At 38.9% G+C, this 24069-nt stretch overlaps 2 protein-coding genes across 2 annotated transcripts in view; one reads left to right on the forward strand and one right to left on the reverse strand.

Annotated features, from left to right (window-relative positions):
• The window catches only part of Mfsd14a (major facilitator superfamily domain containing 14A), a gene marked incomplete at its 5' end in the record, with an annotated part of 26040 nt that extends 16741 nt beyond the window's left edge, over positions 1-9299 (forward strand). Inside the window, 4 exon segments of the mRNA XM_008833695.1 lie at positions 4495-4607; positions 5403-5500; positions 6777-6940; positions 7938-9299. Coding sequence (XP_008831917.1) covers positions 4495-4607; positions 5403-5500; positions 6777-6940; positions 7938-8144 — 582 coding nt within the window.
• Positions 8198-24069, reverse strand: part of Sass6 (SAS-6 centriolar assembly protein) — a gene marked incomplete at its 5' end in the record, with an annotated part of 26632 nt that continues 10760 nt past the window's right edge. The window contains 9 exon segments of the mRNA XM_008833696.3: positions 8198-11127; positions 11210-11304; positions 14122-14219; positions 17059-17187; positions 18861-18997; positions 20202-20283; positions 20717-20896; positions 20972-21061; positions 21163-21357. Coding sequence (XP_008831918.1) covers positions 11024-11127; positions 11210-11304; positions 14122-14219; positions 17059-17187; positions 18861-18997; positions 20202-20283; positions 20717-20896; positions 20972-21061; positions 21163-21357 — 1110 coding nt within the window.

Raw genomic sequence — 24069 nt, forward strand, 5'->3', positions numbered from 1 at the left:
TCTAAGGGGAGCTAGTGGCTTCTGTCACCATAAGTCCCACCACTGCTGTGGTAGGTACCACTAGGAGTTTTAAGTTCCTAACACAGGAAAATAGGCAAAGTTTATACATTTCTCTTCTGTGCTTTCATGGCGATTCCTCTGCTTTCTGGTGATTCCCAGATTTATACCTGCAAGCCAGTTCTTAAACAGTCTGGTGGGCTTTCATACAGTCAGAGCTAAAGCCAGCACTCCTCGTCTCCCTCCGTGGCAATAGGTTTTCCCCTGCCAGCTCCCAGCCTATCAAGCCACATCACGAGTGGAGCATTTCTTCTGCTTCAGGACTGCGAACCCAGTCTAAACCATGCGTTAGCTTTGCTCTGGGGTCTTAGCTTCTGTTTTTGCCTCACAGCACATTTTCCACTTGGCTGAGCACCTCTGGGGGGAGGAGGGGGTCAGGTCTGCTATGTAGACCAGGATGGCCTAAATCTCAGAGATCTGCCGCCTCTGCTGAGATTAAAGTTGTGTGCCTTCTTGCCCAATGGTTGGGCACTTTTTTTATATGGAAATTTAATCTCATTCTTGCTTAAAATTGCAACTAGAATAAAATCTAAGCTCCTGACCTCATTTTCCTCTGTTCCATATTGTTAAATTCCAGTCCAGAGCCTTTGCTATCACTACTTGCTTTGACTTGCTTCTCACCTTCCCAGGGTGAGAAGCCTCCCTGGAGCACTGCCTCGGGCAGCAACCCTGTCACACTGCTTCCCCTTCTGTTCTTCCTCACAACAGCTGAGGACCTAGAATTACCTTATTTGTGTATAAGCATGCCCATGTGTGTCTGCCTTCCCGGAGGAGGAAGTCTGTGTGTTCCCTGATACTTTGACTTGCTTAACCAGCCTGTCCTCAGAACATGACTGACTACAACTTAATAAGAAACTGATAAATATTTGTTCACTGAATTCCTAGCCAAAACTGATACCTACCAGTGGAAACTGTCAGTTCTTCATCTTAAGTATTTCATTTAACATTTGGAACTCAGTTCTGTCATCTTCAAAATGACAGTTATATTAACGGAAACAATTTTTTTCTGTCTAGTATGTATATATTAATTTGTACATTCATTGTTGGTTTGAGAATATTGTGACATTTAAAATCAGACATGTTTTCCATAAACACTTAAGAACTTCCCTGAATGACTGAATCATAATTACTTAACCAGTCTCTGTTGGATATTTAGTCACTATTAAATGGCACTACATTGGTCATCTCTATTTGTGTGACATTTCTCAAGACCCACAGCATCTGATAGCCCAGAAAAACATAGGGATTGTATTTTGTCCTTTCATTCTATTGACAAGACCACTAAAGACCATAGAGGTGAAGCACTGGTGACAGAAAAGGGACAAGAAGCCAGCTCATTACATCCCAGCAGTAGGATCTTGCCAGTATGATGCTCAGTATAATCTTTCCTCTTTGCCCCCAAACACAAATAAATACAATCCAAGTTTAACTATACACTTTTGAACAGAAGTTGGTGACCTAACCAGCATTCATTTTCCATTTCTTCCCTGATTACAAAAGAAAGGGTTTTTTTTGTCTTTTTGAGACAGGGTCTCCTTGTAGCCCCAGCTGGCCTGGAAGTCACTGTGTAGACCAGGCTGGCCCTGAACTCACAGAGATCTGCCTCCCTCTGCTCCCTGAGTGCTGGAATTAAAGGCATATATCACCATGCCTGGCAAAAGAAGGTATTAAGGAAAATTTAGACCATATCCTGCAGCACAGACCTGTTTCTTCAGTATGCACTTGTACCACTAGAACCCAGCATGAAATGCTCTCAGAGGACAATGGGATGGCCAGCAGTCGACTGGATGACCTGTTCCGGGCAAGGCTTAGGGATACTGAATCCAGTATAGAGACAAGTGAAGTTATAGCAGATAATCTCAGCTCTCATTGTAGGTACTTGGGGATGTAAAGGTATGGTAAAACTTTTCTGCTCTGAAGAGAATTCAGGTCTCTAGTTAGCCTGTCTTGAGATAAGTATTGGGTCCTCTAGATGTGTGGGTGTGAGAGGTTTTCATGGCAGTGAGTCTGTTGTAGTAACGGTGTACAGGATGTGACCCTAAGCAAGGAGGGAACTTATAGTTCTAGATTTTGTTTCTAGTTTGAATGATTCATCTCATGGCCTTAAGAAAATATATGTACCTTTTCCTTCAGCTAACAACATAAATTGAACAGGGGGCTAATAATGCACTGAGAGCTTTCTTGTTGGGGGGAGGGCTGAATTCAGAGCAGCCTCTTGCTGAACTCCGCAGAAAGAAAGATACTGAATTGTGTAAATAAATACGTAATGAGTAGCTATGTTGAATGAAGGCTGTGAGGTGGCTGTATTTGATAAGCAGGTGTGGATGATAATCTTGATCTATGCTTGAAAGCTGTCAGTCTGCTTAGCTTAGCATTCCCCACAGCTGGGCCTGCAGCCCACCTTAGGAGTAGGCTCAGGTCCCAGTGATCATGATTACTGTTTTTTTCAGTAGGGCTTTTGTCTCTAAGGTTGTACATAGCAGTGATGAGAGCACAGTAGGGCTTTTGTCTCTAAGGTTGTACATAGCAGTGATGAGAGCACATGCTCTGCCCTGTAAACCTCTTGAGTCATAAAAGAATCCAGGCTTTTGAGATGCAAGTACTGCATTTGGGGCTAGTCTTGGGTGTACATGCCACAAAGCTTAGAGAATCCTCAAAGTATTCTTTTTTATTAACTGAAGGAGTATCTCTAATCATTTCTAATCTGTTGTCTTCTGTAATACTGGCCAACACACCCCACCCATGAGCAACAGGAAGTATGTTATTACCTTAAAAGGAACTAACATGCACACGTTGCATTTGATTGGAGGAAATAAAAGTTGAAAAAACACTTTGTATACTGAAAAATACTAGTTTTATCCAAATGTTTTTCAGTTGAACTTTTTCTTGGCTAGTACCTGGCTCTCAGTGAGTTAGTTCCTTTTGTGGGCTGTGGTTACTGAAGAATAAATCCCACAAAGCCAGACCTGTGGAACTTGGTCTTTATGTGACTTTAGTCAGAGTCTTAGAGAAGAAAGATGGTTCAAAAATCCTTCTAGGAATGTTTTTAAAGATAGGGTCTTGCTGGGCCTTTAATCCCAGCACTTGGGAGGCAGAGGCAGGTGGATCTCTGTGAGTTCAAGGCCAGCTGGGACTACAGGGAAACCCTGTCTCAAAAAAGACAAAAAGAAGAAGAAGAAAAAAAAAAAAAAAGACAGGGTCTCACTCTCTAATCCAGGCTAGCCTTGAATTTAAGTTAGTCCTGCCTCAGCCTCTCAAGTGCTCAGATTATAGGTCTGACCCATACACCTAGCCTTAGAATTGTTTGCTTTTTACTGGCATACTTGTGACCAAATCTGATTAAAATCTTAAATGAATACCTTCAATCCAAGTACTCAAGAGGCAGAGGCAGAAAGATCTCTGTGATGTCCAGACCAGCGAGGTGCAAAATAGGGAGACACTATCTCAAAAAGACACCCCCTCCCCCAAAAAACCAAGTGATTATCTCAGCATAAGTTTTAACTTAAACTTGGTGTTTCTAAGGTGTCAGGCAGTTATAAAATAGTGGTTTCCATGGGCCGGGCGTGGTGGAGCACGCCTTTAATCTCAGCACTTGGGAGGCAGAGGCAGGCAGATTTTTGAGTTCGAGGCCAGCCTGGTCTACATAGTGAGTTCCAGGACAGCTGGAGCTACAGGGAAACCCTTTCTCAAAAAGACAAAAAAGTGATTTCCTGAATTTACTATTTCTACACATTTACTTGCTGTCTTGTATGGCATATTCAGCTTCAGTTAAAATAGTTTTTTTTTTTTTTTCTTTCTGAAATCATGCTGCGTTTCAGTTAGCTCTGAGATACAGAATTGCCCATCTATTCATAACACCACTTATTAGTGCTTCCTGTGTGCCAAGCACAGTGGTAAGCACTTCATGTAAATGCTTCATTTCATCCACAGTATTCAGTTCTGAAGTTCTGAAATAGCTGCTCTCATCTCCATTTCCTAAGAGGTGAAACTGAGGTTTAGTGTGCAGTGACCTGTCCAGAGTGTCAGAGATCATGATCCAGCCTGTCAGGTCTGTGCTACAGTTGGTAAAGCCCTCATGGTTTCAATGGTAGATTAAAGTTGTGGGTATTGAAGGCCAACTTGGACTTGAATTTGTTCAAGCTGTTATGTAACAGGCATTTCCATCATTTCCATTGAGCTTTTTGAGACTTTTGAGCCTGATCTCAGCGTTGAGCATCATTAGAAGTATGCTGACTAGAAAGTTTGACTTTGAGCTTTATGACTCTGAATCTGGATTTGTGTTGGCACAGAGCACTGATCTCAGATATAGAGATTAGGGCAGCTACTGCGCAAAGACCAAATGGTAGAAAAGGAATATTTCATTATAAAGTGAAAGAAATCACTTTTTTTCCTTCTTAAAAACTTACTCTGATGATTGTATGTTTGTTTGTCTTCCAGACCATAGTCTTGAGTTTACTCATGAGGTCAATTGGAAATAAGAATACCATCTTACTGGGTCTGGGATTTCAAATATTACAGCTGGCGTGGTATGGCTTTGGTTCAGAACCTTGGTAGGTATAAACATTGTAATATTCATTTTCTTAATTTTTTTTGTATTTGGAAAATTTCATTCATGAATACAATTATTTTGATCATAGGCCCCCTCCCCCCAGCTACCTCCCTCCACCTCCTTGCAGAATCTCCAACATGTTTCCTCCCAGCCTTGTCCTCTTGATTTTGTGTTTTAATTATTAACTCGCTGAGTCCCATTAGTGCCATCCATGTATACATGGGTGTGGTACTAGCCACTTGGGCATGAACAGCCTACCAGCCCCCACACCCATTTTCTTAATTTGGGTGCTTTTTTGTTGCCAGCCCTACCCTTTTACTTCCTTCTTGGCTAAGCCATTGGCTTTAATCGCTCTTGCTATGGTTTTCCTTTAGAACATACATTGTGGCTAGAGTGGCTTGAGGAGATAATGGTGGCATTTTTATAGTTAAGTGACTGGTTGCATTTTTATACAAGATTATTAAGCTTTTGAATCTCTTAAGGAGCAGCCAATTTAATCAGCGTCATAGAATCCTGTAGCAACAAGGCCCTGACAGAGGGGTATGGTTTGGAACTTGATACCCAATTTTACATCATCAAAATGCCATGCCATTCTTGTGAATAAGTAGTTGTTCCTGATTTTTGAGAATACATAGGCCTATACTTAAGTGGCTTGTCTAGAATTGCTTAGGAAATAGAGAAAGCACCCTTCTCTTTTTGCTGTCCCACAGCCACTTACCAGTAAGAATGACTTGATTTTTAGGTCTATATTTGGACAGGTAAAATGGAGAAGCATTTATTTCTGCTTTGATTGCAGGATGATGTGGGCTGCTGGGGCAGTCGCAGCCATGTCTAGCATTACCTTTCCAGCTGTTAGTGCCCTTGTTTCACGAACTGCTGATGCTGATCAACAGGGTGAGTCGATCTCAGAACCCACAATAATTGAGTCCTGTGTTTTCTCTCTGGGCACAAGTACTGAAGCAAATGTATCTTCAGAGTAGTGTTTTAAGATTAACAGAAAGCAGGCACTAGGGTATTAGCTTTCTAGTCTCTTGTCTCTTACTTTAAATATTATGTGGCTATGCTAGTGACTTTGGCTTCATCATGACAAAACACCTGACAAACAGGAGCAAGGGTTTATTTGGGTCACTTTCAGAGGGTTCAGTCCATGGTTGACCTCATAACAAGGCAGCATATCAGCAGGGGCATGTGGCTTTGGCTATTCACCTTATGGTTAGCAGGAAGCAGGGGTAGGAAGAGGCCAGGGACAAGATACCCTCAAGGACCCATCCCTAGGATTCTGTTTCTCCTAAAGTTCCCAGCTCCTCCCCAAGTAGCACTACCAATAGGGACTCAGCCTTCAACACATGGGCCTATGGAGGACATTGTATATTCAAGCCATAATTTACTAATGAAGTTTTACTAAATGTTTGTTTTGCTATGTTTTGATAGACATCTTAGGATACATTGGTAACCCTTTTGTTAAAATCCTATAGCACAGCTGGGTGTGGTGATGCATGCCTTTAATCCCAGGCAGAGGCAGGCAGATATCTCAGATCCAGGCCAGCCTGGTTTACATAGCAAGTTCCAGGCTAAAGGGAGGCCCTGTCTCAAAACAAATTTAAAAATCATACAGCTTCAGTTCTCTAAAGATACATGCTGTGGTAAACATAACTTTTGTGGTAGGAACATTTATTTGTAGGAATGCTGTCAGATAAGGATCATTCTCTGAGGGGGGCATGCTTTTACATGGCTAGAAAGGGGTGGTTATGTAACAATGGCAGTGGTCATTTAGTAAAACAGGGAAGGCCTGTGGTGAACAATTGCATTTAAATTGGAAAAAGAATCCCAGAGAAATTAAAAATTAGACAAACCAAATAGAATATATGAGTTGCACAGGGCAATTCTTGAGAGCTGTACTCATGAATCCATGACTGATTTTTGACCAGGAGTGCTTTAAAGGCTGTGATTCAAGGAAACAAAGTGCTTTTTCCTGCTTGTTTCTATGTTCTGAGAACACATCTGCATGGTGTACTCTCCTGGACTTCACTGAGCTGATGTTTTCTAAGTAGTTTTTAATGCTGTTATACTAAATTGATGGTATCTATTAAAACCCTTAATTTTAGATTGATTTGTACTTTAAGAGTATGAGAAGCTGCTAGTGTACTAAGTGATTCTTTAAACAATGTAGGTGTTGTTCAAGGAATGATAACAGGAATTAGAGGATTGTGCAATGGTCTGGGCCCAGCCCTTTATGGATTCATTTTCTACATATTCCACGTGGAACTTAAAGAACTGCCAATCACAGGAACAGACTTGGGGACAAACACAAGCCCTCAGCACCACTTTGAACAGGTAATATATTTGTTTTATTTGGTTGGATTGAAAGACGGTTTTCATAGCAAAAGCTTTTATGTAAAATTAGTTTTGTTTTTGTTTGTTTGAGGCAGGGCCATGACTCTAGGATAGCCTGGCCTGGAACTTAAGTTTAGCCCAGGCTGCCTAGAATTCCCTTGTTCCTTCTTAGGATTAGATATTAAGCATGTGAAATGCTTATTTTTAGATTGAATAAAACATCAAATAGACTGCTTGCCTAGCATGAGCAGGCCCTAGATTCAGTCCCCAATGTTATAAAACCAAACACCAAAACCAAAAATAACCTTAAAAATTAAAGTGTAGATAGGTATGTGTTCTTCTGAGTGCCTCTGTGAAATTGGCTACATATACTTTTTCCCTCTAAGAATGAAAAATTACTGAAGGCTACTCTTTTTTTTTCCTTCCCTTTTTTTGGCCATTTTAAAGACAGGGTCTCCCTGTAGCCCCAGCTGGCCTGGAACTTGTTATGTAGACCAGGCTGTCCTCAATCTCACAGAGATCCATGTACCACCATGCCCAGCTATTCAAGGGTACTCTATCAAATTAATGGCTCTGTAGTGGGTCCCTACACGGCTGCTTTGTTTTTCCCAGCCTTTTGTAGTGTCACAGTTGTATGAAGTCAGCCATGTTCACTTGTTTGCCTTATTTCCCTCTTTATAACTGAAACTACCAGTGCCAAACCACATGGATTGTTTACCCAATACAGAGATTGAGTTATCTTGACTTAGCAAGAATTCTACCCCAGCCAAGCAGCGGTTAAGAGCATTGACTGCTCTTGCAAAGGACCCGGATTTGATTCTCAGCATCCACATGGCAGCTAACAACAGTCTGTAACTCCAGTTCTAGGGGATCTGACACCCTCTTCTGACCTCCGTGGACATTGCACCACACACGTGCACATACCTACATGCAGACATGACACTCATACACATAAAATAAAATAAGAAAATAAATCTAATTATTATTTCTTCTTCAGAATTCCATCATCCCTGGCCCCCCCTTCCTCTTTGGAGCCTGTTCAGTCCTGCTGGCTCTGCTCGTTGCCTTGTTTATTCCAGAGCACACTAATCTAAGCTTACGGTCCAGTAGTTGGAGAAAGCACTGTGGTAGTCACAGCCATCCTCACAGTACACAAGCGCCAGGAGAGGCCAAAGAACCTTTACTCCAGGACACAAATGTGTGACAACTGGAATCAGGAAGACCTGTCAGCACCCAGGTCTTAGTTTTCACCTGTAGTTCTGGATGCACATTCCTCTTCCATCTGCAAAGGACTTACACTGTCTTAAGAAATGTATCTGCATGAACTTCGTGGGAACTAAAGAAAGAACCGGACAGTTTTCCAAAGATGTTACAATTTCTTTTGAAAAGAAACCTTTTGTTTATCAGCACCAGTCTCTTGCCACTAAACTGTTTTATTATACATCCTTTAATTAAAAATTATGTATGTAACTCTTTAGCTGTTAGCATATGTCTCTGCTACCATTTCCTTAAGGTGTTGAGCTTTACCTCTATTTATGCTGACTCTGAGGCAGAGTTGTAGTATGGCTGTGGACCTGTTCGTTTAACATTGCAAATCCTGAGTCAGATTTTGATATTATAAAATCTTGGGTCAAATAATTCAAAGCCTTAATGCAGATGCACTAGAATAAAGAAATGGTAAAGAATTGTTTGCATTTTTAAAAAAACTTAAGAAAATTGTACTAAATCAGAATCATGTTTCAAGCTTGTTTGCCATAATTTTCTTTATTTAAAGCATTATTCACTACTGTTTTTGAAGTATGAAAATATCAGCCATTAGAACTGAAATTGGGGTGGTCAGCTTGTAAACCTAAATGCTGGCTCAAATTTGTTCAGAGTTGTTCTGCTTCTTATACCACTGTTCTTTTAATGTTTGCATAATCCTAAGAACCTCAACACTTGAATACATAATCTAAAATATATAGTAAAGCTGGTAGCCTTGAAAATGTCAAATGTGATTTCTATAATGTAGATAAATATATATATAGTGGCCTTTCAGGACTGTCACAGTAACACTTTATTTACAGAGCTAATGTTTGTCCTAAATTTTCAGGACCCTAGAAGAGAGCTTTATACAATTACTGATGTGAATTTCTCTAAAGTGTATATTTTTGTGTCCAGTTATATTATTTAAAAAAGTGTTACTTTGTAAAAATTGTACATAAAGTATTGTATAGTTTACACTGTTTTCATCTTGTGTGTGGTTATTGCCTAATGCTTTTTAAACTTGGAACATTCACTATGGTTAAATAAGGTCTTTAATGTAAATATTCTGTTAATAAAATTAAATATTTTAATGATTTTTTTTCTTTTTAAAAAAGTCTTGATCTGTGAGTCCCTATAGGTCTGTTTGGGCTTTATTACCAGAATCATTTTTATAGTAGCAAATCAGTGCTTTCCTCCCTTCTGCAACCCATTTATTTTCCCTCAAAGACAAAAATGAAAAGTACTTCATTTCCTAAGAACAGATGTTGCAGATCAATTTCTTTTTGTTGTTTTAAATATACTTTTGACATATCAAGTTCCCGAATTTCAGTACTTTATTAACAAAGTCACATTTATAGAAATAACATTAATATCAACATTTTGATTATTAACACATATACAAGTATATACTACAAAACAATTTCAAATAAAAGTTCAAGAGGTAGAGCAAAGAAGTAGCACACACTATGTTTGTACATTGAATACAAAATGTCTTGTAACAAGTTGATAGGAAACTGAATTTTCCACATGGATATATAAATAGCAAAGGATAGGTTATCTATTTTTTTTTTAAAAAAAGAAAAAGCTGTATGTCCTATACCCCTTCCAAACCCTGCCACAATGCTTTATGTGTGTTACACAGTATTTACAACACAGTTCCATAAAGCAGACTTCTTTTTAGAATAAGTGCTTTTAAGTAATTGTAACAATATTCTTACTAATATTATCTAAATGATGGAGGAAAAAGTCACTGAATTTTCTACATAAATCATGGTTTAAGCTTGCAATGGAAGCACCTTCAAAGAGTAAGGCTAAAGGTCCTTGTCTCATCATCTTAATATGTTGTCTCATCATGGTTATCCTATAAATGTCCTCATTTGTATAATGTACCTAAAAATGATTTTTAAACTCTCACGTGATCATTAGCAGTTTTCAAACAAGATTTAGGGCACTAATGGAGCCCCTAGGATACTGGGTGAGGTTTAAAAAAAAAAAAAACTAATTTCTAAGGAATAGTTCTTGGAAGTTTTTAGTTAGTGGGAAAGAAAATTGTAACTTCTAATTTGCCTGCTTTATTAAGTAAACACTAAAATGAGTGCAAGTTTTGACACTACAAAAAAATTACAATGAGTATTCATGATGTTGTTCCAGTGAAGATTCTGTATGGTGTCATCTTTAAAATGCCATTAATGCAGCTAACTACATTGCTAAACAGATTAAAGAGAAAAGTTGGATGAGTGTAAACTTTCGGGAAGTACAATCTTATAGACTCAGTTCAAATGACTAAGCACTTTAGTCATGTAAATATACTTTTCAAATTTTTATATGAAATTTGTTTCACAGATCAAATGTTCAAGGGAAACATTTCCTATGAGGGCTTAATTCATTTCACTCATTTAAAATAGCTTAAGAATTTTACCGTAAATCTCAACAGTCATAAGTGATGGCAATTTCAGCATCCTTGGATGGCACACTTAGGAACTACTGTGCTATGAAAAGGTAGCACTGCCTTCTTTGTTACATTACTTTCCCTGCAGAGTGCATTTTTTCTAAGATTTTCATTATGATTAGGATGTCCCGTATCCATTATCAACTCTTTTCTTAGAACTGATAAGAGTTCATGGTGTTACTTTATGAAACACCCTGTTCACATACCAAAGAATACCATTTACTCAGAATCTTTACCAATTCCCAAAATTCATTCTTCTGTCTGCCATAAATGGCAGTATTATAAAGGCTCCAAGTGATTTAATAGGAACTCAAGTAAAAACTGGTACTGGTATTGATGCATTTTTAAACCACTAGAGTTTCTAAACTGTCAAATAAAAGATATTGGCCTTAACTGTTTGGTAACTGCCCAGGGAAATAAGCTGAAGATGTGGAGGGGAGTACTGTGGGTTTGGAAGATGTCTGTAATGCCAGCAGGACATCTTTCTGATGGTCTGCAAAAGAGGACAGAACAAAACCTGTTACTACTTCCATGCACTGTACAATACAATACCTAGTCCAGACACATCTCCTCACCTGAATTATTAAATAGATTCTGGCTGAGTCCACGTAAAGGAATGCTATCTTCTCTTTTCTTCAAGTATTTGGATTCCAATCCTGAATTTTCACCACTTCAAGAAAAGGTAAAATTTTAAAGTCTGATTTTATTTTCAATGTTTCCGTATGTTGCACGTCCTTAATTGACATACAAAATGCTCCAAAATACCAAAGCACACACATCACATCTACAGACACCCCAAGTGGAAAACTCCACATCTGCTGTCAGTGGAAAACAGGTGCACTAAAGAAATGCTATATAAGGGGCTGGAGAGTTGGCTCAGCGTTTATGAACACTTGCTGTTCTTCAGAGGACCCAGGTTTGATTCCCCGCACCTACATGGCAGCTAACTCCAGTTCCAGGTGGATCCGATGCCCTCTTCTGGCCTCTTCAGGCACTGCATGACACGATTAAAGCAAGTAATAACTTACCTGCCTGCTAATGCTTTCCTTCCCCAAAAGGAATAGTTATTGAAGCAAATAATAATTTATCTGCATATTAACATTTTCCTTCCCCAAAAAGAATAATTTTAAACTACACTAAGAACTGGAATAAGGACTATAGACTTTACATAGTGATAGACACAGAGAAGGACGGAAAAACGGAAAACCACCTGCAAGCTTGCTATGTAGCCCGGGCTGGGTTTGAACTTGGCAGCCTCCTGCCTCTAGCATCTTAAGCACTGAGATTACAGGAGTGCATCTTCGCACTCGGCGAAGGACACTACATTTCGGTTAAATCCAACCCTAAATGGTCCTTTGTTGTGGCTACACTAGAAAACTAGGCAGGAAAGCTGACAGGTTGTTTTGAAGTGAGAAGTCCCATGTGCACTGCGCACTATGTACGATCAGAAGTGCACCCTGAAAACTTTAGGAGATACCACACTAGATGTTGGAAATCAGATAAGGCTGTCACAGAGTACCCCAAACCAAAACCATGGCTGAGTGTTTCGGAGGTAGAATGGACAGACTTATGGTTAATGGTAGAACTGGAGAAGTGACTGGTGGGCAGGTCCTAGGTGGCTCGGAGGAGACATGCATGCTGGAAGATGAGATTAGCTGCTGGCCAGCAGCTACTGCCCCTCGTCCCTTGCAGAGACAGCCTAATCTGTCACCTTTCCTCTGAAGTGCAGTGACCTCCACACATGCTGGATCCTCCCTAGCATGAAGGCAGTCAGTCTTTCGAGGCCTAGACTAACACTGTATAGTGTCCTGGGCACACACAGCTACTGCTCAGTTGACATGTGACTAATTCAAATTAATCTGCTGCAGGGGCAAAATGTATGTATGCTGGATTTCAGTGTATGGGAAAGAAAAAACACATATAACTAGCCATAATGTTACACTGCTTTATACTGAGATCGTATCTTCAGTTTATTGAACTCAATAAAAAATATTATATGAACTTAAAATTTAAATAGCACATAAGTGATAAAATAATAATGCAATACAAGATATATAAATGGCTTGAAATGACCATTTCACAATTAATATCCTACATTTAAAATGAATGAGTGTTCTTTTTGTTGTGAGATGGCCTCACTTGATAGCCCTGGCTGGCCTCAAACGTGTGGTCTGCCTGACTTGGTCTCCAGAGTGCTGGATTATAGACATGAATCATCTCATCCAAGATTCTTTCTCCATTTACCAGAACTTCAAAATTTCTTCAACAATGTTTCAACAATGATTATTATCAAACATTAATACATATTACATAATGAATGCTGGTTACAAACTGGCATTGCTTTCTGTTATCTAGGGACCAATTTCACAGTTCTGTCTGTACTGTACCCCACAGTACATTCTAGCTGCTCTTGTATTACACTAGAAGAGAAAAATTAGAAAACCAGAGCCCCTGGGTCACACAATCAGGTTGAGAAGGGTGGGGTGTGATGGGTAAGCTATGAGGATTTTTTTGTATACTTGTCTGTTTTTTGTTTTTTTTGAGAGAGGGTCTTACTATGCATCCTTGGCTGACCTGACTACCGCACTGTATACCAGGCTGGCCTCAAACTCAGAGATCTACCTGCCTCTGCCTCTTAGGTTTGTGGTACCACACCCAGCTTTAAAAAGGGCAGTCTTCACTTACATAAGAAAATCTTATACATCTAATGGGATCCTAGAATTTAAAACAATAAGCACGAGAAATCACTTTTTTATAGCTCAAGGAACTCAAGCTTGCATCTTAAAATGTCTCCCAAATTTACTTAATTTTTGTTTTTTTAAAGTCCTATGGATTTCAATCTGTGCCAAGTGCTCCTGGAGGGAAGGAAAGGGGGAGGGGGGTGGGAGGAAAGGAAAAGGGTAATAATGGAGGAGCAGTGGGGAAGGGCTGAAGGGGGGAGGGGTTCTGAATATGCTCAAAATACATTTTATGAAATTCTGGAATCGGGCTGGAGAGATGGCTCAGTGATTAAGAGCACTGACTGTTCTTGCAGAAGACCTGGGTTTGAATCCCAGCACCCACATGGCAGCTAACAACTGTCCATAACTCCAGTTCTGGGGATCCGACAGCCTCTTCTGTCCTCTGCAGGCACTGCACGACACAGGTGCACTTACCTACATGCAGGCAATACACACATGCACATTTAAAAAAAAAAAAAGGCCAGGCGTGGTGGCACACACCTTTAATCCCAGAATTCGGGAGGCAGAGGCAGGCAGATCTTTGTGAGTTCAAGGCCAGCCTGGTCTACACAGTGAGTTCCAGGACAGCTGGGGCTACAGGGAGACCCTGTCTCAAAAAGACAAAAAAAAAAAAGAAATTCTGGAATCAATCCAAAATATTTTTAAAAAACATGTCTCACACAGCAGGCATCAGAGCTTTCAAACACTCACAAAAATAAATGACTTTGACAACTGCAAACATCAAACTACCATTAGCAAGTACTTACTTTTCCTTATCGCTTGAGCAAGGCATACTAACAGCTGCTCCCAACTGACTGTCTCCTAATGATGGATTTGGTTTTGTAAACTGCAAGTTAAACTGAACCTATGAAGAGGAAAAACAGTCATGTAACTCAACTCGACCAGAGACTTCCACACTGAGATGAGTTGTTATGTTTTAGTTCCTGATAAAGCTAGATTGTAAGAATAAAGGTTTTACCTCTATTTTACAGAAGCACATTCTTTTCAGACATAATAAGAGTCCAACTTCCTCACCAAAAAAGCTTAAAAATGACTGCTAAGAGTTACTTTGAAATGATAACATGCAGTTACAGGACTGGAACTGACCAGGCTGGGTATGGCAGCACATGCCTAGATCCCATCACCCAGGAAGCCGAGCTGGGAGGATCAAGAGCTTATAGCTGGCTCTGTCTCAAAAAAAAAAAATCAAGCGTAACAAGAATTCATTTACCTTGTGTTTTCTGAAAAATCCATGCTTTTTAAGAGCTTTTGGAGACTATGTTTATTTAAGGATTGTAAGTAAGATATTTTAACTTAAATTTTGAAATAATCAAGAATATAAACAATCTGAGATAAAATATCAGCATATAAGAAAAAATGTACTATGAGGTTTTATCAGGAAGATATAAACATTAAGAAAAGTCTAAAGATTTCACCAAAATGACTGTTAGAACTGAAAGAAATTCAGTAAAGGTGGCTAGAGAGATGGCTCAGTGGTTAAGAGTACTTGCTACTCTTGCAGAGGGATCAGATTAGGTTCCCAGAAACCACATGGCAGCTCACAGTTGTGATTGTAACTCCAATTTCAGGGGATCTGTTACCCTCTTCTGGCCACGGGGAGCATCAGGCACATACATGGTGCACATATATACATGGAAGCAAAAGACTCATAAAATAAAAAAAATTTTAAAAAAGGAATTCAGTAAAGCAGGCTATAAAATCAAAATATATACTAAGAAGTCATAAACATAATCTCACAATAGCCACAAAACAATAAACACACCTAGAAACACAACTAAAGAAGCACAAAACTTCCACAGTGAAATTTAAAACAGAAGAAATTAAAACATTAAATTTAGGGTTGGACAAATTAAAACAATTAAAATGTCCACACTAACCAAATTCATTGACAAATTCAATAAAATTCCTGTCAAAATCCCAATGATATCTTTCCCAGAAATAGAAAAAAATAATCCTAAAATTCATACAAAAGCACAAGACAGTCAAAGCAATCTTGAGCAAAAAGAGTAAAGCTGGAGGCATCACAATACTTGACTTCAAGACACAGTACAAAGCCATAGTAACCAAAACAGCATGGTATTGGCATCAAAAAAGGCATAGACCAATGAAAAAGAATACAAAACCCAGAAATAAACCCATGCAGCTACAGTCAACAAACTCTTAACAAAGATGCCAAGACAAAACTCACACATTAGAAAAAGGACAACCTTGTCCAGAAATGGTGCTGCTGAGACTGGATATTCCCTTGTAGAAGACTGAAACTTGACCCTCTCTCCTTTTATTAGAAAACAAAACAAAACTAAACTAAAAATGGATTAAAAGATTTTAATGTAAGATCAGAAATTCTGAAACCAGTAGAGGGAAAACAAGAAAGATTTAAGAGACTGGACTAACTGGTTTTCTGAACTCCAAAACCTGGAAGAGATGCCAAAACTGACAAATGACGCTCCATCTAAATACAAGCTTCTGCAGGCACAGAATCCATCAGCAGAGCAGAGGCGATTTCCACAAAGGAAAGACAGCTGCCATCTAATCATTCGAGAGAGGGCTAGTAGTGCCTAGACTATACAAATCCCTAAAAGCAACAAAACAAGAAATCTGACTTTAAATGTGCAAATGAAGAAAATGGACACTTTCCAAAACAAATAACAATGGCCAGTCTGGAAAAAATACTCAATGTCATTAGGCATTAAGGAAATACAAACCAAAACTACAATGAGATGGCTGGGGCTGGGGAGACGGCCAGGGGCAGAAAGTGACACACACCTGGGGCTATGACTCAGTTGCATGCCTATCATATACAAGGGCCCAAGTTTGATCCCCAGAACTACACATGCATGTACACATGTATGTATACACATACATACACAGAAAAAAAAATCAGTAAATTTGAAGATGGAGAAAATAGAAATAGTTAAATCTAACCCCCCCACAAAGTAAATAAATGAAATTAAAATAAATAAATGAAACTCTAAAAAAGCAAGGGATATTGAGAGAGATGCTGAAAAGTCAAGAACAATGGTCTGTCCCTGTAATTCTACGGACTAGGGAGAGACCAGGATAGCTAGCCAGCACAACATAAGGAGACACATCTCAAAACAAGACAAACAGAAGAATCATAAGAAAGACTTTCCATTTTGCCCATTTATTCAAGAGCATCCAACTAGGCACATTAGTAATACTAATGATGACAGATCAAGTGAACAGAAAAAACCACTGCTAACAAATCAAGAAGGAAAGGACTGCTTGTCAGACCATCTGAGACAACATTGCAAAACTGTAATTTAAATGTGCTAGCTATAAATATGCCCTACAAAACCCTTAGATTTTGGAAGAGAATCATCCTATCTAATAGGCCAGTAGACTTAAACAAAACATTGACTGAAAATGGAGAGGTGAGTAGGACTCAGCCCAGCAATAAACTGTATTCTTGGTTTGATTTTATTCATTTGAGTAGGTATATAAAAGGAATCAAGCAGACTGGTATCGGGGTCATCAGCAGCGAAGTCACATTACAAAGCATACAGTGTACATATTTCTTTAGGCACATAGCTAAATATTCAGTATTCAGCTACTGTATTATGTAACATGTAACAGCTAACCAAACAAACTTTGAAAAGGTGAAGAAACTTGTACACCAGTAAGTTCCTGCATTTTTTTTAAGTATCACTTAATTTGGCTACCTTTGGTCCTGAAATTGGATGGCTGGTGTTTTTGGCAGATACTGCATGAGGAAAGGTATTCTGAAATGCAAACACAGAGGAGACAGGATAGCCAATGCCACAGCTCGGGTAAGTCAGTCTACTATCGACCTAAAAAGAAAGATACAAAAAAATGATTAAAAACATAAAGTATTAGCCAGGCACAGCACTCAGGAGGCAGAGGCAGGTGGATCTCTGTGAATTCAAGGCCAGCCTGGTCTACATAGTGAATTCCACACCAGGTGGGGCTATGGGGAGACCCTGTCTCAAAAAGACCAAAAAAAAAAAAAAAAAAAAAAATTAAAAAAGAGCCGGGCATGGTGGTACACACCTTTAATTCCAGCACTTGGGAGGCGTAGGCAGGTGGATTTCTGTGAGTTCAAGGCCAGCCTGGTGTACAGCGAGTTCCAGGCCACCTGAAGCTATAGGAAGACCCTGTCTCAAAAAGAAAAAGGAAAATTCTACAATCAGTAACAATACTTTGTAGCCAGGAACACACCTCTGGTGTATAAACTGAGATTACTGTTCCATGCAATGGGGACTGCACACCAGAGGAACCAGGAGGAATCCCAGTAAGTATTAAAAGGGTTTTAACTCACTAACTAGATTTAGGCAAGCCAGGCAATTTAAGGGAAAGATTAAAGAAAGTGGGAATTTATTACTAATCACAAGCTATTAAGAAAGCAAGTGTAAATGTGTAACTGAATATCTAAATGTATTTTACCTAACAGGACAGAAGAATACAGGAAGGCCGACACAGTTAGTAGTTAAGGAAGCACTAACCAGCACAGGATGGTTGGCTCTTTTTGTGGTCTGGCCAATTTTTGTCTATATTTGGATCTGATTAAAGAGTGGTCTTGTTTTTGTGTTGATTCATCAGGCAACCTTATCTAGTGATGATATTCTGTGAAACTGTTATGTTCGGCTTGAGAGCCTACAGCCAGTAAGTTAGTCAGCAAGTGCCTAGTACCTCCTCAGCCGCGTCATCTCCTAACACCAGGCTACCTCCTGCCTCTGAAGAGCTAGCTGCCTTCTTATGCTCCATTCTGTTCCTTTAAGGAAAAAGTCAATGATTTGATCTTTAGAGCTAGAAAGCTTCATCTCATAACATTTTGGATTCAAGAGTTGATAAATCAGCTAACAGGGCCAGCCCTCCTCTTTTAGTCTGCTAATTACTGATAGAATCAGTGTAGGCCTTTTCCACACAGTTCCAAACTTGAGTCCAAATCCTGAACTTTCTCTTCTTTCAGTTTATAAATGATCTCTTTCTCTCTGCATGTTTATGTGTACTTTAGATACATATAATTTATTTGCTTTTGTTTTGAGGCACTCTCTCTAGTCCCAGCTTGCTTGGAACTTGCTATGTAGACTAGGGTAGCCTCGATCTCACAGAAATCCACCTGCTTCTGCCTCCCAAGAGCTGGAACTAAAGGCATATGCCACCACACTCAGCATTTTTCAGGATATTTAGGTAATGATTTCTTACTCAGAACAGTTTTTAAAAGTATGCCTTTCACACGGGCACACATATGAACATGTAAACACACTACACAGACATATATACACACTCACATACGAAGAATGTTTTTGAAACACAGCCTCTTTATTAAGAGCAGGTGTGCCTATGCCCCACTTCCAAGGGCAACTTACAGTCTACTTCAGCACTAAATAATTGTAGGTTTCCAGTTTATATTACTATCATCCCCCAAGTCATGGGGACACCCCAATACACGTTCATTACAGGAAACTCACTACCGTCACTCACATCTTACGTGAAATCTTACCATATTCAGGCTAGGAGAAATTCCATTTCTGATGGTGCTGCTACTGGAATGCGCAGGTGGAGTGGTAGAGGTGCCCCGTGCATCTTGCTTTCTTACTAGCTGGTTTTCATTTAGTTCTTTGTTTAGCCATGTGATTACTTAAATAAGAGAATAAGTAGAAGCAGAGAATTCTATTTCACTGTTTTTATTTTTCAAATCCTTTAAAGTATTTTAAAATGATAATACGCACTTTTTCCACACTGTTTTTTATTCAGAGCGTTTTCAATATGGAGCCCAGGCTAGCCTAGCACTCATGCCCAACTCTAAGCTTTTTTTTGTTTTGTTTTGATTTTTCTTGAGACAGGGTCTTCCTGTAGCTCCAGCTGGCCTGGAACTCCCTATGTAGACCAGGCTGGTCTGAAACACACAGAGATCCACCTGTCTCTGCCTCCCAAGGTCTGGGATTAAAGGCATGCACCACCTCACCCAGCTGGTTTTTTTGTTTTGTAATGTTGGGTTTCTACAACTACCTTATATATCACAATTGCAAAATATAAGCTGTATAAACTTTTGTAATCAAAGATGCTTATAGCAACAGTCACAGATGACTTCTGTTCTCAGGAGCACATATTTCGCTATTCAAAAAAACTGAGTTTGTGCTTATAGAATACCATCTTACAGAACATATTTAAAGTTAACAGTCCTATGTCTGATACCTAGCTCTTGGAACTGAGAAAATATTTGATAAACATTTAATTCCTTAATTTCAAATAACATATTATTACTATTAAATTATTACTATTATTACTCTACTCTTTTTAAAAAGTAGAGAATTTAAACAGCAAATTCTAATTAATATATTCTTTAAAAAAAGGATTTTTTTGCAATTTGTTTTGTATACATGTGTGGAGGGTCAAAGGATAACTTACAGAAGTCAGTTCTCTCTTTCTACTATGTGGGTCCCAGGGATCAAATTCAGGCTATCAAGTTTAGTGGCAAGTACCTTTTACCCACTGAACCATCTTACTGGCCCCAGTAAATATTTTAACACTTAACTTTGCTTTACTGACTCATGATGCATCTTTCTTAAAAACTTTTGTAGGACAGATGATACAATTTATTATAGCAAGGTCATTAAAACAGCAAAATTATAGCAGAAGTTAACTGTATATAGAAATATCTTGAGTCACCTTTTTTTTTTTTTGAGGCAGGGTCTCAGGATGTAGACTTGGCTGGCCTGAACCTCAGAAATCTGCAATTCTCTGGCTGGGATTAAAGGCATGTGGCACCACATCTGCTACCTACCCTTTTATTAATTTAAATAAAAATTTAGCCTCATTTACAGAAAAATAACATACTTACACTTCTCATTATTTTTTAAAAGCTGTTTACTTTCTTCAAGTTTCTGAACTGTAGCTTCTAATTGTTCTTGCAATTTGCACACCTGAAACATATCAATTACCACAATAAGTCAAAGTTAAATGAGCAAATGTATATGATTAAATAACTGATTACTATTTAGTACTAAATGAAAATAAGTTTAGCTCAGCTGTGTAATGAAATATTTAAATATGAGTATGACTTGATCCTTAGAGCTAGAAAGCTTCATCTCATAACATTTTAGACTCAAGAGTTGACAAACCTGCTAACAGAGCCAGCCCATAGTACATCCTACTATGAGAGAGAATCAAGGTATATGAGTAATGACAGCTAACTTTGCAAACTGAAATGTATTATAAACATCTGTCTAATCTAGTGGGGGCTTTTTTAAGGAAAAAAGGCCAAAGCAATTGTCATAATACAACAAAGTGGAAATTTTAAGCTTGTTATACCCTATACTAAGTCACAACACAAAAATAGAAAAGAGTAGCTACTACCTCTTGCTCTCTGGCTCGGAGAGATTGTCCAACATCCTGTAATTCCTTCTGTTCCTTTTGTAACATTTCCTCTTTCTCAGCCAAGAGTTTTTCTTGCTGAATAGTAACTGTATTCTTCAGTTTCAATTTACCCATAAGAGTTTTCAGATCCCCTTGTAACTTCTTGATAATTTCATTTGCCTATAAAAGAACTTCACGTGAATATTTTCATAATCCAATGAAATAGTAATATTCTGTTAAATTTTTAAAACAAACCTTCAGAAGTTCTGCTGATAATGACTTTATTGTAGCTTCTAGTTTTCCCAATTGTACCTGATTTTTCTCACCATTTTCTTCTAAAGCCACCTGATTTTAAAAAACAACACGATTAAGGCATTTGTGTTTATCTAGGGAAAGCATCACTTGTAAATGGTATCAATTTACTTTTTAAAAATTTTCCAAAAGACCTTTTGTTCTTGGATTGTATCAAATGCTTCTTTTGTTCGCAAAACAAGCTGGTCTTTATCCTTGATTTCCTGTTCTAAAACTGCCACTTTTGTCTGTAGCTGGTTAATATGTTTTTCTTTTTCATGGCATTCAGCATCCAGGGTAGAATTTTCTCTTCGTAAAGAAAGGACCTCTTGCTTGGCCCGCTGCAGCTCCTGGGGGATGATTGCAGGAAGAATCACTATGTAAAAGGGAAATTGGCCAGTCGGGTTATTTACAGTTAAGATGTCTAAAATGTCAAGGCAGGTGTAGTGGTGCCTATAATAACAGCACTCAGAGGCTGAGGCAAGGTGATCATAACCTTGAGGGCATCCTGGGCTATACAGTTTCCAGCCAAAAACAATCTTTAATCATTTTAAAGTTCTTATACTGACATTTTTTAAAAATCATAAAAATTGCCAGGCAAGTGTGCCAGGCACACTCCTTTAATCCTAGTACTCGGGAGGCAGAGACAGGAGGATCTCTGTGAGTTAGAGGCCAGCCTGGTTTACGTAGTGAGTTCCAGGACAGCTTGGGGCTACAGGGAGACCCTGTCTCAAAAAAAAAAAAACCAACAAAAAAAATACCGCACTGATTCTATATGTAAATTATAGAACTGGAATACAATTGTAAAATACACTACTAATTCACTCTTACCAAGGGAAAACAAAGTAATCCTGATTTATGAATAACACACTATAATGTTTTTAAAAATCTGTAGCAAGAATTTTATAACTCCCTAATAGTTTCCAAGGGTAAAAGTCAGTATTTTGTTATATGTATAGCTTCTTTTATAAAATTTTATTTATCTGTATTTTATGTGTATGAGTATTGTGCCTGAATATGTGGAAGCACACCCACCACATGTGCGCAAGTCCTGCAAAGACCAGAAGAGGGTGTCGGATCCTATGGAACTGGGGTTACAAATGGTTGTTAGTCACCATGTGGGTACTGGGAACCAAATGTGGGTCCTCTGCAAGAGCAGCTGGTGCCCTTAACCACTGAGCCATCTCTCTGGTCCTACAGCTTCTTTTTAGAAAGGGAACTTAAACTGTTTAATTTAATAATAATCTACCTTCTCATAATTATCTTTCCATGTCAACAAATAAATTAGCATTTCTGAACTTGTCTTTGGTTCATACTTATAGCAAAAATAAGCAAATAATAATTAAAAGTAAATTTTTTTGAGTTGGGCATGGTGGTAAACACCTTTAAGCCTGGTACTTGGGACGCAGAGGCAGTTGGATCTCTGTAAGACTGAGGCCAGTCTGGTCTACGTAGAGAGTTCCAGGCTAACTGTAACTACATAAAGGGAGACCCTGTCTCAAAACAAAACAAAAAACAAAAACAAATTTTCAAAAAATCTAGAATAAATTACTTCTCAATCAGCAAACAGAAACCCAAATGTAGCTGGTTCTCAAAGTCGAGGATATACCTAGGGAATTATCGCTTTAACAAAAAAGATTTCTAAAAAATATTTTATTCTTATATGTATGCGTGTATTGCCTGCATGTAGGTAAGTGCACCTGTGTCATGCAATGCCTGCGGAGGACAGAAGAGGCTGTCGCATCCCCTGGAACTGGAGTTACGGACAGTTGTTAGCTGCCATGTGGGTGCTGGGATTCGAACCCAGGTCTTCTGCAAGAACAGTCAGTGTTCTTAACCGCTGAGCCATCTCTCCAGCCCCGCTTTAACAAAAACTTTTAAAGATAATTTTATAGCATATGACAATGGTTATAGGACCAAACTTTGGAATCAGATAGATCTGACTTAAGTCAGGATTCATGTACAATGCAATTGTGGAAATCACTTAGCTCTTTCAGTTCCCTCATTCATTAAATACAAATGCTTAAAAAGATAAAAACTGGGCTGGTGAGATGGGTCAGAGGGTGATAACACTTGCTGCCAAGCTGGGACTCACATGGTAGAGAGAACCAACTCCTGTGAGTTGTCCTCTGACTGCTATACCATGCTGTGACATGCGTGTTCCCATACATACACACATACACAATACACATAATAAATAACTTCATAATGTTATAACTTCACAATGCAGTTTGGGAGGGGGGCATGAGATGGCTTAGTGGTGTTTGCTTATAGTCTAGCTACTCAGTGAGGTAAAGGAAGGCATTTGCTTGAGACCAAGAATTTGAGGTCAACCTGGGCACACAGCAAAACCCTGCCCAAGAGGGGAAGGGGGGCTCTACAAGTGCTTTCTGAAAATAACTTATACTAATGCCAAGTAGGACACTACCATCATTGTCAAAGCATTAATAAATGTGTTTATGCCACAATAGCTGCGTTCTTAAGCTGCATTGATGTGTTAGAGACAGTGCTCACTGAAGAGCACTTGCCAAGCATCAGGATCCCAACACTGCAAAAACAAACAGAAGTTTTGGGTGTCTGAAAGACAAGCAAGTAACAGATGAGTTACAATCCCCATTCTTCCATTTGCTGTCATAAGATCTTATGCAAATGACTTAATTTCTGTACTTTAATTTCATTATCTACACAGTGGGATAACAACAGTAGCCACTTGAAGAACTTTCAAGAATTGAGTTAATTTTTGCAAAGCACTTAAACAGTTTGTCTAATGCATGGTATCACTGCCTGATAATAGGTAAGGCTATGTCATCACATAGCAAATGCTCAGTGAGCCTTAGCTATTATCAGGCAGTGATACCATTCATTAGACATTAAACTTCATACAGCTATTTGATTAACCCTGTCAACATTGAGCATCAGATGAGATACAGACACTGCACTAATATTAAAAATACACTGAAAGCTGGGCATGGTGGCGCATGGTGGGAGGCAGAGGCAGGTGGATCTTTGTGAGTTCGAAGCCAGCCTGGTCTACATAGTGAGTTCCAGGACAGCTGGGGCTA

Source organism: Nannospalax galili, unplaced genomic scaffold, assembly GCF_000622305.1.
Source record: "Nannospalax galili isolate Female #2095 unplaced genomic scaffold, S.galili_v1.0 scaffold255, whole genome shotgun sequence".
NCBI classification, from domain to species: Eukaryota; Metazoa; Chordata; class Mammalia; order Rodentia; family Spalacidae; genus Nannospalax; species Nannospalax galili.